At 37.7% G+C, this 15649-nt stretch overlaps 2 protein-coding genes across 9 annotated transcripts in view; both read left to right on the top strand.

Annotated features, from left to right (window-relative positions):
- Positions 1–788: 788 nt before the first annotated feature.
- Positions 789–7583, top strand: LOC307148886 (eukaryotic translation initiation factor 5-like). 2 transcript variants are annotated; one of them, XM_079854810.1, is made up of 12 exons: positions 789–880; positions 1104–1300; positions 2658–2937; positions 3100–3181; positions 3289–3461; positions 4280–4391; positions 4548–4675; positions 4755–4916; positions 5604–5765; positions 6291–6455; positions 6558–6698; positions 7166–7583. In XM_079854810.1, exons 3-12 carry the CDS (start codon positions 2866–2868, stop codon positions 7259–7261), a joined length of 1293 nt encoding a protein of 430 aa, XP_079710936.1. In that variant the 5' UTR covers positions 789–880; positions 1104–1300; positions 2658–2865; the 3' UTR covers positions 7262–7583. The 2 variants fall into 2 exon arrangements, with proteins under 2 accessions (XP_079710936.1, XP_079710937.1); XM_079854811.1 differs by lacking the exons at positions 789–880; positions 1104–1300 and adding an exon at positions 1419–1551.
- A 1525-nt stretch (positions 7584–9108) lies between these two features.
- Positions 9109–15649, top strand: part of mark3a (MAP/microtubule affinity-regulating kinase 3a) — a 35291-nt gene continuing 28750 nt past the window's right edge. For 5 of the 7 annotated variants that reach the window (XM_079854596.1, XM_079854599.1, XM_079854595.1 and 2 more), the window contains exons 1-3: positions 9109–10117; positions 12108–12299; positions 12817–12870. In XM_079854596.1, coding sequence (XP_079710722.1) covers positions 10064–10117; positions 12108–12299; positions 12817–12870 — 300 coding nt within the window. In that variant the 5' untranslated portion in view covers positions 9109–10063. Of the gene's footprint in view, positions 10118–11185; positions 11338–12107; positions 12300–12816; positions 12871–15649 lie in introns of those variants that run through there. The other 2 variants (XM_079854597.1, XM_079854601.1) reach the window with 2 other exon arrangements.

Genomic DNA, 15649 nt, shown 5'->3' with positions numbered 1-15649 from the left:
GTATGGTCATGGTCATCAAGAGAGCGATAATCAGTAACCTAGAAAACAGAAAGGAAGTACAGGAACCAAATGGAATCCAAAAAGCAAATAAACAGTCCACAGAACATAATGTAAACCTGACATGCCACAAGTATCATTAAAGTCAATAGTCTTACATCTTCCTTTTTGTATGCTAAGTTAATGGTTTGCATGCAACCAGAGGGTAGGGGCCCACTAGGGGGGCCTCAGCAAACTTCTGGGGGCCCCAATAAGTCTTAAGATGATTTAAATTGTGTTATAATTCCGTAATCTTAATTAAAATGCAAAAAAAAACCAAACAAAAAAAAAAACAGTATTGTAGTCAAAAAGGTTAAGAATCATAATCTAAGTTTTCTGATGGCATTTGATACACAAAAGACATATGGAATACTTGGTGGTTTTGCATCTTTTGTGAATCTGATTTGGATGTGGTAGCCACATAAAGCCTAATTCCATAACATAGCCATTTAAGTTTTGCAATGACTATTTGGGTACAGTAGCCTAACTGCTACAGCCTGAACTCCCCTTACTATTTCTTTATTCAAAAAGGACGTAGCATTTTCTTTGATGCAAAAAGCCTCAACTAAGCTAACTTACGTAACCTATATAATTCTCCATCGCGGGGTATGAGTTGCAGCATGAGAATAACGTAAAACGAAATAAATACTGATTATATGTGATTCAGTGATGATTGACGTCAAAAGGAGCAAGTCAGCGTTAGGAAATTTAATACAGGAAGAGATTTTAGCCAATGAATGGCCACGGTAGGCGGGGCTATGTGGCTTGCACGCGAGGTACACGCCCATCATCAGCACTCACAACTCATTCTGCCTTTGCGTGGAGCAAAGAAGGTTCTGGAAAGGTAAGACGTGACAAGAACCAATTTTATAACTACATGCTGGTAATTTAACACGTTTCAGACATATATCTGTAGTGTTTCTAATAAATGCCAAATAAGTCGTTTGAAAAAAAAACATTTGTTTTCTTGTTATGACGAAGCGGGGAGCTGTTTAGCTTTATAAGTATCACACAGCAAGTGTGTTGCCAAGTTACATGTGACAAATCTAGCTTTTTTTCTAATCCAGCTTCTCTCCGGAAATCCGATACCCCTCGACTGATCGGCTGCATCGCTCAGCACTTCCCAGGTTTTATCTCTCTGTACCGTTGTGTCGTGTTACATTCTTTGGATCACGACCCAACATATCCAGGCTTTCCACTGTCAACCCTTCACTCCGTCGGTGGACGACTAGCGTTGTGTTTATGTCTTTATTTTACGGAAACGGTGAGTATACGGCCGGTTATTTGCTTAAACTGCTTTTCAAATACCTATTACACATTTGTAAATGCGTTTTGGGTACATATGACTTGGAAACGAGTGTTTTGGTGGTTTTTATAACTAGCTAATGGGTGTGAACTAGCTTGACGGAGGGGAACAAAATGGCGTCGTGGTGCTTTTGCGCACTCCGCTGCGCGCTAACCGTGACGCACTCTGCACCACCGCGACGATCACACAACTTTACGACTCTTTCTGAGGTTTGTCAAAGCAAACGAGTCTTTGCTGTGTTTAAATCATTTAGGGTGATATAACGGCAGTCGTCGATATTCGACGTGTTTATTTCGATGTAAAAAATAGCGTAATGGGTTTAGCTCGAGCGGGTAACCATGTGTACATCGACCTTGGGTGCAATACGTGTGACTCGGTAACGTTAGCTTACATATCATTTATTAACGCATGTTAAAAGATCCTTATACACTGGCGTGAGCTCTAAATATTTATTATTCTCTTAACGTTAATGTACTTTAAATGAGACTAACCGATGGACACGCGCACAATACTACGTGATCGTAATTTTACTTTTTTTGGTTTTGGTCTGTCACGTAACTTACAGCTGTAAAATTTTCCTCACCACGTGTTCATTTGGCTTGAGTCATTCTTAAACCTTCTGACGCAGTCGATGACGTGAGTATCTGGGGTCTTGATCAAGGACTCTATTTAATTATTTAAAAAAAATAATTTATAGTTTTCCTGTAATAATGGATGGCAGAGAGAACATTAAAAGTAATTTATTATATTTATTGTAAAGTTAATTATATGTGGCCTAACCACCTTAGATGTTTTATGACTTACTTTTATGCTCTTTGACGCATTAAATTAATTATTGAATGTGACAAGACAATAAACATTAACAACCTTTTTTTCTTCTTCATATTATTAGGCGTAAGATCATTAGTGAATGTGTTTTTTTTTTATATAAGTATTGTTTGTGATAAGTTCAAATAGATTGCTACACAATACATTTTATATATTTCTGAAACTATTTCCTAAATTCCTAAAAATGAGTCACTAAATGTTCAAAAATGAATATGATCACAGTTTTGATTCAAGTCCTGAATTGGTTATTATTCAAATGTTGCACAGAAGAGAAATGGTGCTGTTGTACTAAATATCTGCACAGCTGTGATTTTTATTTTTTATTTACAAAAATTGGCCAGCTAGTTTGTATATCTCTCTTGCCTACAAAATGGCTTTCAGAACAATCCAATGCATCAAGTGGGATGCCAAGTAACTTATCTAATTAATGAAAGGAGTGGAAATAGCCTAACTGTTGTATAATAGTGCATTTCACTTTGCTTTTCAGAGCTGTTGCGCAGCTGTTGGAAAGCGAGCGGAGGAAACCTAGTCCACGAGCAAGGAGTTTGCAGCCACTGTGGCAAGATCTTTTTCATGTCAGAGACCGAGCACACTTGCAGTTGTTTATGTCATCCCCTCTTCTCCAGACAGAAGATACCCAAAAAATCCCATTCAAGATCTTCTTATCTTGCTGATAGTGTCTCAGATCACTCAAAATGTCTGTCAACGTCAACCGCAATGTGTCGGACCAGTTCTACCGCTACAAGATGCCCCGTTTGATTGCCAAGGTACACAAGAGACTTGGTTTGGTCTGAATGCTATATAAATATGATAGTTTCACTAATTATTTTTGCGGAGAGTAATAATAATTTCTTATTGGTGTATAGTTGGAATATTAACAGTTGGAAAAGATCAAAAAAATGTTTTTTTCTGTCAATTTAATTTAATAGGTGGAAGGCAAAGGGAATGGAATCAAGACGGTCATTGTCAACATGGTTGATGTTGCAAAGGCACTGAACAGACCTCCAACCTGTAAGTTTGTTTTACAATTAGTTATAATCTAGACATTATTCTTTCAGTAGTGTTTTATTATGAAACAATTATGATTTTTTTTTTTTTTTTCTCTGTTATTTCATCAGATCCAACTAAGTTTTTTGGCTGTGAGTTGGGGGCGCAGACTCAGTTTGATGCTAAGAATGACCGCTATATCGTAAACGGATCCCATGAAGCCAACAAACTGCAGGACATGCTGGATGGATTTATCCGCAAGTTTGTGCTGTGCTCCGAGTGTGACAATCCTGAGACTGACCTGGTAAGTTGACGATCAGGGTTTTTGCTTGCTGGAAAGGTTTGTCCACTCATGGTTAAAAATTAAAGATTGTTTACTTTTTCCTTTTGCTGTCGGTCAGATAGTGTTTGGAGAACATTTTGAGGTGTACTTAAAACTTGTTTTTGCCTTTTTGGGCAAGGGCAGTTGCTCTGTGGTGTTCTGTACACTTAACTTTGTCCTTTGACTTTCATAACGCCTACACAAGTGTTGAAAAGATATCCATGGTTGTGAAAGCATTAGTTATTTGCTGTGTTCATATTCATAATTTAAAGCTCCAATTTATTTTTCTTATTTCAGTTTTAGTAATTTTAGTACTTTAACGTTTTATTTATTTTTATTTAAACCTAATATTTCTTACTTTTTTGTTTGTTTTAAGTTTTTCATCTAATATTTATATTTCATTGCAACATTATTTTAATAAGCTCAAAGTCTGCAAATGTCTGCTATATATGGGAGTGGTATAAATTGTTCTTATATTGATTGACCGTTTTAGCTATCTTAGCTCTAATCACATTTTAATTTACATAATTATCGGCGTTAAAACTGTATGTATTTTTTTAGAAGCCTAAGAGAAACTACTGATTTATCTAATGTCAGTGAACACTGTAACGTCATTTCGAATAAACCATTGCAATTCCTTGTAATAGCAAGTTTCTTCCATACTTCCACATTTTCAGCTGTTATTTAAAAACACTGCAATCCAATCCTCACATGGTTTTTGAAAATCGAAACCTTTGTCAATTCAAAAATCCTTTTATTTTCAGAAATGGTGCTCATAGTATCTAATGTTTAATTTGCAGCATGTTAACCCAAAGAAGCAGACCATCGGAAGCTCTTGCAAGGCTTGCGGTAATCAGGGAATGCTGGACACTCGGCACAAACTGTGCACGTTCATCCTCAAAAACCCACCTGGTGAGTTGTGGACTGTTAAAATGCATCTGCTTCTGTTATTTACTATATTTAGTATCAGAAATGTGTACTTTGTTTGCTGTTTAAATTTCTAATTTTAGCTTTTCATTTAAGCTTTATAAACACAATTTTTAAGAGCTAATCTGTTTCAAAATGCAGAGAGTGATAGCAGTTGTGTGAAAGAAAAGAAGGAGAAGGAGAAGAAAAACCGGAAGAAGGATAAGGAGAATGGCTCGGGGAGTGGTGAGGCTGGGAACCATAACGACATAGATGCACCAGATGCTGTGGTAAGAGATACCCATGAACATTTTTTTACTGTAATTTGTAACCAGTACATTAAAGTGTATGTTTGTGGGGATTGTGTAGGATGGTGAGGAAGATGACGATGACTGGGCAGAGGAAACCACAGAGGAGGCCCAGCGTCGGCGTATGGAGGAGATCAGTGACCATGCTAAGAACCTGACCCTCAGCGAGGACCTGGAAAAACCCCTGGAGGAGAGGGTCAACATGTTCTACAACTTTGTCAAAGTAAATAATGCCACTCTTGGTTTCCAGTGTAAAAACATTTTCTTATGATGCCCTTGCATCTGGTGAAGTTACACTACTGTTCAAAAGTTTGGGGTCGGTATGTTTTTAAAAAGATGCTTACTAAGGCTGCACGTACTTGATTTAAAATACAGTAAAAATGGCAGTATTGATAAGTATTATTACAATTTTAAATATACATTTCTATTTGAATATATTTTAAAATGTAATATATTCCTGTGATGGTAAAGCTGAATTTTCAGCATCATTACTCAAGTCTTCAGTGTCACATGATCCTTCAGAAATTATTCTAATATGCTGATTTGCGGCTCAAGAGATATTTCTAATTAATGCTGAAAATAGTTCTGCTGTTTAATATTTTTATGGAAATTGTGCATTCAGCGTTCTTTGATGAATAGAAAGTACAAACGAACCGCATTTATTTGAAATAGAAATCTTTTGTAGCATTATAAATCTCTTTACTGTCACTTTAGATCAGTGTATTGAGTCCTTGTTGATTAAGTGTTTGTATTTTTGTAATTTCTTGTACAAAACATTTTACTGACTCCAAACTTTTCAATGGTAGTTTACCATACTTCTGTAAATTAGATTTAAATTAACATGAAGGTTTAAATAATCAAAGATCTATTAATGCTACTAGGACTCAAACATCTCTCTTTTTCTACTCAGCAAAAGAAAGAGAGTGGAGCAATTGGCTCTGCCGATAAGGAGATTCTGGCTGAAGCAGAAAGGCTGGATGTGAGAGCCATGGGACCGCTCATCTTGAGTGAACTGCTCTTTGACGAGAACATTAGAGACCAAATCAAGAAATACAAACGTCACTTCCTGCGGGTACTTTTTCAGAACAACACCAGTTTTAATTTTAAATATTGACAGATGGGACACACAGTATCTGCATGTACAAGACTAATTGAAACACCCCTGTAACTTATTCAATTTTTGCCTCCATTTTAATACATTTTACACCCAGAATTTGACCGATTTTGCCCCGAAATTACCCCTTAAAATACTAATAAAAGTTTCCATCTTGGCCTAGTGATAGATGAATATTTATAGCAGGACACTGAGACCTGCCTACAAGCTGAGATGATGGTGTAAAGCCATGCTAAAAATAAGTCTTGACTAGCAATTTAAATGACACTTTTGAATCAGCAGCTTTGATATCTACCAGTTTTCACTTCCTTCTGAGATAAATGAAGATGAAGCTGTTTAAAACTGTCTACTGGTGCAAAACAGTTTATCTAGCTCAACATACGTGTCTGCGAAAGACTGCGAACAAAGTGCTTATGTTTGATAAATGTACATAGTTTTACCACAATCACAGTGCTGAAAGTGATAGATTCTCTTTTCTTGCAGTTCTGCCTCAACGATAAGAAAGCTCAGAAGTATCTGCTGGGAGGTTTTGAGTGTCTGGTGAAGCTTTATCAAAGTCAGCTGTTGCCACGAGTGGCCGTCATTCTCAAAGATCTCTATGATGCCGACCTACTGGAGGAGGATGTCATTCTCGCATGGGCAGAGAAGGTGTGCATTTCCCAATTTTACATACAACTTAGACTGATTGAGCATTTAATAAGATCAAGTTCTTTGAACTATGAATCGTGATTAATATGCCTTTGTTTTAAGGTATCAAAGAAATATGTTTCCAAGGAGCTGGCCAAGGAGATCCATGCCAAGGCGGCTCCCTTTGTCAAATGGCTGAAGGAGGCAGAGGAGGAGAGCGAGGGGAGTGAAGCAGAGGAGGAAGATGATGATGAAAACGTTGAGGTAATTTCATCCCCAATACATCTTTTTTTACCAGTTTGAAACTTTTGGATTAGCTCAATTTATTTATGAGCAGATTGGACAAAAGTCCCTTTATCCAGCTATAGCTGCATGATTTGATCTCAGTCCTTGGAAGAATTAGTTGTTTCTCAGGCTTCAGCCATTTCTCAAGAATATAGTGTAGCGGTTTTATTAACACTTGAACCTATGGAAGCTTGTTTCCACCATGGGAAGAAAAAAAAATCTATCCTGTTCTGCTATATATATATAATCACGTACACGTGGCATTTAATCGCAAACACAAACTTAATTTGTAGTAAATTAGAAGAAACAGCATTATATTTTATCTGTCAGCAGGAGCCTTGAGACTGTAATTATTACATTAGTCTTCTCTGGGCTAGAATTAGAGAAAGGCTTGTGTAATATTCTGATTCTTCGTCTTTCTCATTTGAACTCTCTTTGGTCTTCAGGTTGAGTACTCTCACTCTGCACGAGAGCTGAAGGTGGAGACCGTTCAGCCAAAGAAAGCAGAAGAGGATGATGACCTTGATATAGATGCCATTTAAAGAAATAAGTGAAACAGCAGCTGCCATCCTGGAACCTTGCTGCTTCCTGTTGTAATGATCAAACGGATCACAGTTGCCTCCTGTTTAGCCCCAGTCTTGTTTTGTCTCACTTTCTCCTTGGTTATATTTGATTTGCAAGAATGGTTTTAATATAGCTCTTTCATTGACTTGCTGCTAAAGTAATAAGAACTTTTGAGCTTTATTGTCTATTGAACAATTTTGTTGTATTGTGAGCTTGATTTTGATTCATGGGTTTGCTTATACTGTACATCTGATTTTTTTTTTCTTGAAATCATAAAATAAAGGTTTTTGCTGTACTTTATATGGACTATTTTGATTTCTTAACTAAATAGTATCACTTGATTCATCACTCCCTTCAACCACATGCCTTCTCACCAAAACCCTACCCTCCAAAAAAAGAATATCCAGAATATGCATAGCTCCTAGTCAAAGAGTATTTCTGATTGGCTAAAGAGAACACAGGCTGCTCCCCAGTCTACGGCTGTTCTTAGGACATCTATTGAGATGTTGTGTAGTAGTAACTGCTGCCATTGTCTATTGTGGGAAATAATATGGTTGAATGTCAAGTCTAAAATGGCCACTAGATGGCAGAATACAGCAGGGGATAACTGATGATTCACAGCAGGGCATAACTGATGATTCACCTCTAAACTGACATTAAGCTGTAAATGGGTGGTTCTCACCCTTTCTTTTTTACTCCAAGGTCCACCATTTTTTAGGGGTCTTGGCACTCCCCTTTTCCTCCAAGGTCCACCATTGTAGGAGCCCCTCTTTCTTTGATGTTTACATTTGGCATTTAATTAAAATGTCAAATGCAGCCAGGAAAATGTTACATCGCATTTGCAATAGGCAAATTCGATTCATAAAAGGCATATTGACACATATGGTGTTTTGAAATGCTTTTTTGTTTTTGTTTATTTGCTTGTTTTTCAATGTAAATTCATGTTCCAGTTACATGTTGACATTTTTAGGCTAAATAGATAAGCATTACTTACACTATAAAAAAAAAAACAACACACAACCAAAACATTTTTTTGTTGCTGCATTTTTTACATTAACATGAAATTGTTGTTCTATTTATTAAAACTAAGTATATTTCTCATTAAGCTTTCTCTCTTTTTCTTTGTTTACATCTATCCAAAATAACAATAAGAAGGTGGTATTAAATGCTATATTTTATTTGTAAATTGATGTTCAGCTGTTCTTTTCAATAGTCCACTTATTTTCGGGATCATCAGTCATCAAAGTTTGGTAAACTGGTGTCATGATGCTGGTCACAGACATGGAGATGACAACTGATTGCTTTAGGCATTTATAAATTCTGTTTACTTAATTTTATAGCCTACATATTTTATTTATTATTTATTCTGACGTAACTTTAAAAATATATATTTTTAAATGATCTTGAAGCCCTCTTGGAAGCTGAATGGCCCCCCCTGGTTGAGAACCTGCTGTAAACTCATGACTCAGGTGGAAGAACATATTCAAAACACATTAATTATATTAATTTTAGTCATGTTGATCAATTTCATTTTAATGTTTTGTGTTCGTGCAAGAGAGAGAGAGAGAAAAAAAGTTTTGTAAGGAAATACTTAGCATGGCCCCTGTTGAGTTATTTGGAAAGCATGGTTAATCTTTCACACAGCATCCTCTATAGTGTTTCCTAAAGTAGCCTATATCCAATTTAATAACGTTATAACCTTAAAAGGTTAATATCATAAAGGAATATATTCCTTGAGACAAACAATTTAAGACAAATTTTCTTTTTCTTTTTTTTATTGTTACATTGTTTTGTTGTTGTTGTTGTTGTTGTTGTTTTTGATACCTGGCCACAAGGGGGCGACCCGTTCCATGTAGAACAAAACAGCTGTTTCCCCAAAACTAATAAATCTAATCGTCCATCTCACGTCGGCACACAATACTTTTAATGACATTTCTCAAACGTGCATCTTTGAGTAAAGCACACTGACCAATTAACTGAAAACCTTTGTCTTCATTTGCCAAACCGGTCAAACCATATATGATGAAATTACAATTCAATTGAACAGGGTGTGTCACACAGTTGTTATGGTATGACGAAGTTTTCCCCCTTTTTCCATATGAACACCTACAGCTCCCTGAGGGATGCGGCGCTCTCCAATGAGCACAGGGATCCGTCTGTTTCCTCACTTCCTCTGTCTCGCTCAGGGCTCGGCTCGAAACTCCTGCGCTGTTGAGCAGCCATCTTGGATCTCGCTTTGAACCAGAGGCGACAGACGCGGCTGTTCGGGTGGAATGGAACCGTCAACAAGCGTGACTTCCCCGCGGACCCGACGCCTGTGATCACCCGCTTTACCCCGCTGCTGCCGTTACCACTGAATATACCGGACAGTCCGTTTGAAGGACCGTTCGATGAGCAGATTGTCTTTGGGGGGAGATCGCAGAGGAGGCCCCGTGAAGTGCAATTTTCTCCATTCTTACCTGAACCGGACATCCGAAATATGAAGCAGACAGCGACGCCAGGCCTGAAAGTATTATGTTTTTAGCAGTGCACAAGTTAACCGGTCTCGTTCGCTTTTCAGGGATCTTTTAGATGGCGTGCACTCGGTAATAAAACACAGTAACGTCCGCGAGCGTCCGGAATATTTCTCCCAAACTTTTAACAACTTTGTTACCAGCTATAAGAAGCAATTCAATGATATTGACCAAGCGTGTAATCGGTCAAATATATTTCCTATTCGTTGCACTGCAAAACCTGCTGCTCAAATTGTAATTCTGGGAAAGCAGCTTTCCATCAACACTATGTCAACAACAAGAGCCCCCCTGCCAACCGTCAACGAACGGAAGGCTGAAAACGTAAGTAACGTTAGCCTGTTTATGTTGTAGTAACTGGTTAATAGCAAATGATAACTGTCGTGAACTGACTCAATTCTGTGTTGATTATTCACTTATTAGTGTATTATTTGATCATGTCGCGTCGCAATGTATGGCTGTGTCCCAACATCTAGTGAGAAGTTACCTAGACAGCGATTTTAGTCAACCCGATGCTGCCGTCTAAAACCATTCAGCTCATTTCCTCCAGAATTAAGGGCAGTGTCGCATTCCATACCGTGTTTTGTGTGCTTTAAGTGGATTAGCAGTATCGTGCCAGTCTTTGGACAGATGGGGCACCAGGCTGAAGTGACGCATGGGGTCTGGGGCATCGGTACTTTGGCTGCTTTTCTGCATAATGAGTGCAACATATGCTTGATTAGTTAAAGCCCTGCACACTAGTGAGTGATCTTGCGTGGGTTTGCATGTTTAATGCGCCAATAGGATGCAGATATTGCGCATTGGCGTCAGTCTGTCCTATAGGTTACTGCTCATACGTCAGCAGTGAGGGAAGGTGACATGGGCACGCGCGCTTATGCAGGTCCCCCTTAAAGATGCCTGTGAATAATGAGCATTAAGTTACGGTCTTTGACTTTCCCACTGCATATATGCTGTCTGTCTGCCATTCAATCTGTTTTTCTATATGTCTGTCGTTCAGTTTGTTGTTCTGTCTCCATCTCTCAGTCTGTCTGTCGTTCTGTCTGTCTGTCTGTCTGTTCTAGCTATCTAAATATGTATGCATTGCTCTTTTTATGAATTGAGAATATTGTGTGTGCACACTGTTCATATATTAAGTTAAAGGATTCTGTAGATGCTTCGGTGTGTTCAATATCTGAGTGAATGTCATTCTTTATGGATCATGTATTGACATTTATTAATATTTATAATGTCTGTACATATTTGAATACACAACTCTTGCTCACTTTTGAAAATTAAGTCAAATGAGGTTTCAATCACCCATCCACTTAGCCCCACCTGCCCCAAAATCTCTTAACACACACACACACACACACACACACACGTACACAAGCACGGTGTCAAAAAGGCTCCAGCAGTGATGCAGCTCGTCAGTGTTGCTGGATGGGAGAGTATTGATGAGTTCTTCTAATAGGAAAGACAGGGTTGTTTGGTTCAATGCCATTTAACTTGCAAACACAAAAATGAGAGGATCACAATCTAATATGAGGCATCGTGCAAGCTTAAGCGTAAGTGACCTTTATTCAAGATCGTTCTGTGCGTTTTATTGCGGGGGGGTCGTATCATTTATGTTATTTAACGTTTATTATCAAGTGTTAGAGTGTTGGTGGATTTATAATCTATTAGGCAGAGCTTTGTGGATAACAGTCAAGTCGGGGCGTCAGGGACAATATGCAGGATTTAGTGGGAACATTGTATAGCGCAGTGTCAGCGTACCCTTACAGAGGTGTTAGTACCACATGAGAATCACTGACTTAATAAACATCATCCTGTTGCACTCGTGACCTCTGAATGGAACAGTTAGTTTATTTGTTGCCTGGTGTATGTTGCACAAAGGTCCTGTCACAAGGTTACAAGAGACCTTGAGAAATGTTAGAGTAATGGGATTAACTTATATTGTGTTTTTAATTTCAGACTTTGATTAACTTTTGTTAAACATGTTTGACGTCAAGGTAAATGCAGATGACTCATGATATAATTTTGTGACCGTGACAATCATTTGGGGTGATGATGGATGCGACTGTGCTAATAAAGCTCTCTGACGCTGGATGGGTGCAGTCAATATTAGTGATTTCTGCTTGGACTGGGACCTTTGTGTCTGTTGCCAAATACCTGGTCTTTGTATGACTGTCGGAAATTGTGTAAATTCCTGGAGGGCAAATGCTTGGATAAAATGAGCAAGACTGAAATTATAATTTAGAAATTTTGGGAGGGATTTAATATACATTTTTTGTTGTTGTTATTGTTTGTAATTTACATGTGTTTTGAAATCTAACAGCATACAACGAATGGCCATGGCCGAGGGGAGGTGACCTCTCGATCTGTGAGGTCAAGTGGTCGAAACCGGAATTCTGGCTCAGGATTGGATGATGTGCACCCTCTTGTTGGAAATTACCGGCTGCTAAAAACCATTGGAAAGGGCAACTTCGCCAAGGTCAAACTGGCTCGCCATATCCTCACAGGAAGCGAGGTGAGGAATCAGAAGTCATGAGTGTGTTTCCTGATCTGTGGGCTTTTCCCACATATTAGCTTTTCTGCTCTCATGTTTCCTTTTGGAATTTTTTTGAATTACAACACGTATACAGACATTTATAATAATGTTACAAAAGATTTCTGCTTCAAATAAATGCTGTGATGTTGTACTTTCTATTCATCAAAGAATCCTGAAAAAAAAGTTTCACTGTTTTCACAAAAATATTATGCATCAAAACTGTTTTCAACTTTGATGATAAGAAATATTAGCACCATATCAGGATATTAGAATGATTTCTGAAGGATCATGTGACACTTTTTAAAATATATGTTTTTAATAGTAATGTTTCACAATATAAATGTTTTAAATGAATATTTTGATCAAATAAATGCAGCCTTGGTGAACATAAGAGAATTTCAGAAACATGATTTATTTTATTTATTTTACAGACTCTAATCCTTTTTAATGGTAGTGTATATAGTCTAGGTTCTCATTTTCCTCTTCTCCTCCTTAGGTGGCTATAAAAATGATTGATAAAACCCAACTGAATCCAACAAGCCTTCAGAAGGTGAGGTTCACATTTGATATTAAAATGTGCATGTGTTATACTGTATGTATTGAATATAAAACTGTCATCATGATTCAGGTTTTTTCTTCCTCAATGCTGTTAGTGTTGTGTAATTTACCTTCAGGAAGTTCACGTTCTCTGTTTGTTCACGACTCTGGGAAATTGTTTTTGGCTGTGCTATACTGTGTACTGGCTACTTGGTTAGTTTTGTGTTTGGTAGTGGCGCAGTTCCACATGGATTCATAGGTAATGTTGGCTTTCAACTTTCAACAATGTTAAACTGAATACAGATTGCAGTGCTGGTCTTCTATCCAGAGCGTTTATCAGAGGCTTGTGTAGAGGAAATGGAACATCCTTTCAGCTGGTGTTCTCAGTCACCCATCATCATGAGGAGTCTATTCAAACAGAAGCTCCTCTAGCAGTAACCTTCGCACTCTTGAGCACAAATGCTGAAGTACACCAGCTGTGCTGCAATACTCTGCCCACCTACTGCAGGCTGCGCCGCCACTCAAGCCGCTCTCCACTGAAAACACACTTCCACACTTGTGCATTTGCAACCTTGCGTTTGGAAAGGTTTATTTCTAAATATGTACAAAGCTGTGTGGGAATGTGGAGCGAGCAAATGCTGTAATTTGTTAATGCAATTAATATAGCATGGGCAACTTGTGTTCTATATGTTAAGACATTTTGCTCCCTTAAAGCATTAGTTCACCCAAAAATCATTTACTCAACTTCATGTCGTTCCAAACTCGTAAGACTTTCGTTCATATTCTGAACACAAATGAAGATCTTTTTTTTGATGAAATCTGAGAGCTTTCTGTCTCTCCATTGACGGCTGAGCAACTAGTACTCAAGTGCATAAGACTAATCCATATGAACTGAGCGGTTTAGTCCAATATTTCTGAAGACTTGATCACTTTATATGATGAACAGATTTAATTTAGGGCTTTATTCGCATTTAAACATTGATCAGCGAACATAAACAGAAGCTCAACCGTACTTGCTTGACTCACGAGAACGAACCTCATTGGTTCTCACACGTCAAGCGAACATGCTTGAGTTTCCATTTACCACAACTGATGTGAATGTTTAAATGGGAATAAAAGCCTAAATTCAGTCTGTTCATCATATAAAGCGATTGAGTCTCTTTTCAAGCGATCCATTCATATGGATATGATGAACAGATTTAATTTAGACTTTATTCACATATAAACTAGTGCTGCACGATTAATCGTATCGCAATCGCAATCGCGATGTCAAGCCTACGCGATTGTATGACGCAAAATGCTGCGATTTTATATTAAATAAACAAATTAGCGCTGTTAACGCACTTATTAATGCAAATGCTTTTAAACCATTCATGCGCGATAAGACATAAAAGAACAAGCTGCCTGTGAATGTCCTCCTGACACACACACACACACACAAACACCGACGCGCGCCAGTATCAAGTTCTCTTTCGCGGTAGAACGAACAACACACATGTATGCCAAAATGAACGCGCTGCCTGTGAAGTGACAGACAGAAAGACTCGCGCTAATATCGTGCGTGCGCACAAAACAGCATGACAGAATACAGTTCTCTTTCGAGCTTGAACGAACAATAACACACACAATTATGCCAAAATGTCTTTTTGTCGAGTGTCTTCATAACATAAGAGTATCTTATGATGAACATGAAGAGTTGTGATGACTCGTGAAAGAATGAGGCGCGTGTGAGATCCGAGTCTCTGACAGCGGCTGGTCTTAAAGGGACAGTACACAGTAGCCACTAATGACATCTGTCGCTAAAGTTATTCTTTTTTTCTTTTTTCTTCTTCTTCTTATTTTTCTTTACCCCTGACATGTATGGTTATATGTACTCTTGTATGTAAATTATGTTTTGTTCTTGTTAAAATGCAATAAAAAAAAATAAAAAAATCTGTCGCTAAAGTTAATCAAAGAACAAAGGGAACAGAGAAAAACACTCACTGCTCTTGACTAAAGAACTTTTTTCTTTAGGCTGATTATCACTAATCTGTGTGTGCATTTATTTTCCTTGAGAACCAAGCAAGTTGACTCATGAAACCATTTGTTTATTATATCGCATATCGCAATCGTAATCGCAATATTGACCTCAATTATCGCAATATGACATTTTCCCCAAATCGTGCAGCCCTAATATAAACATTTATCAATGCACATACAGAGTACATAGAGCACATCAAATATGGTAAACGCAAGCGCAAACATACTTGATTGGCGAAACCTCATTGTTTCATGTGTGTGAGTAAATGATGACAGAATATTTATTTTGTGGTGAACTATTCCTGTAATATCTGTATTCTTCCACTTATTTGGCCCAGACACAATCTTAAAATGCTCTGTGACACTGTTATAGATTCAATCAGTATTGCTAAATCTAAAGTGCCACAGTTTTTTTTTTTTAAAGTAAGTTTTTGGACCCCAACAAAAACATAAATTAATACATTTTGGATTGCTCTGGTGGATTGCATGCATCAATAATCATACAGCGCGACCATTGTAGTCTGATTCATAAACTGATGATTCTTATGATTTTTAACAAACCAGAAGGACTAGTGAATCAGTTTTGACTCACGGAATAGTTTGGAGTGGCTCTTGTCTTCTTTCTGAGTCGCAAGTCATTACTTTCATCATGTCAAACTCAAAATGAATGAACTAAATTATTATTATTAATATTATTTTTAATTAAGGAACTGAAAATTTTCCCATTTCAAAAGTCTCTTTAATGGCGTGTTCACATTTGCGAAATTTTGAAA

The sequence above is a fragment of the Squalius cephalus genome, assembly GCF_949319135.1.
Source record: "Squalius cephalus genome assembly, chromosome: 21".
In the NCBI taxonomy this organism is placed as follows: Eukaryota; Metazoa; Chordata; class Actinopteri; order Cypriniformes; family Leuciscidae; genus Squalius; species Squalius cephalus.
The sequence above is the reverse complement of the archived record's forward strand: the minus strand, read 5'-3'. Positions and strand labels throughout refer to the sequence as shown.

Bases quoted from the DNA above. Each gene is read 5' to 3' on its own strand.
- LOC307148886 (XM_079854810.1), top strand. From the start codon at position 2,866: ATGTCTGTCAACGTCAACCGCAATGTGTCGGACCAGTTCTACCGCTAC. The intron at 3,462-4,279 runs GTAAGTTGACGA...TTTAATTTGCAG, and splicing joins ACAATCCTGAGACTGACCTG to CATGTTAACCCAAAGAAGCA. The intron at 5,766-6,290 runs GTACTTTTTCAG...CTTTTCTTGCAG, and splicing joins ACAAACGTCACTTCCTGCGG to TTCTGCCTCAACGATAAGAA.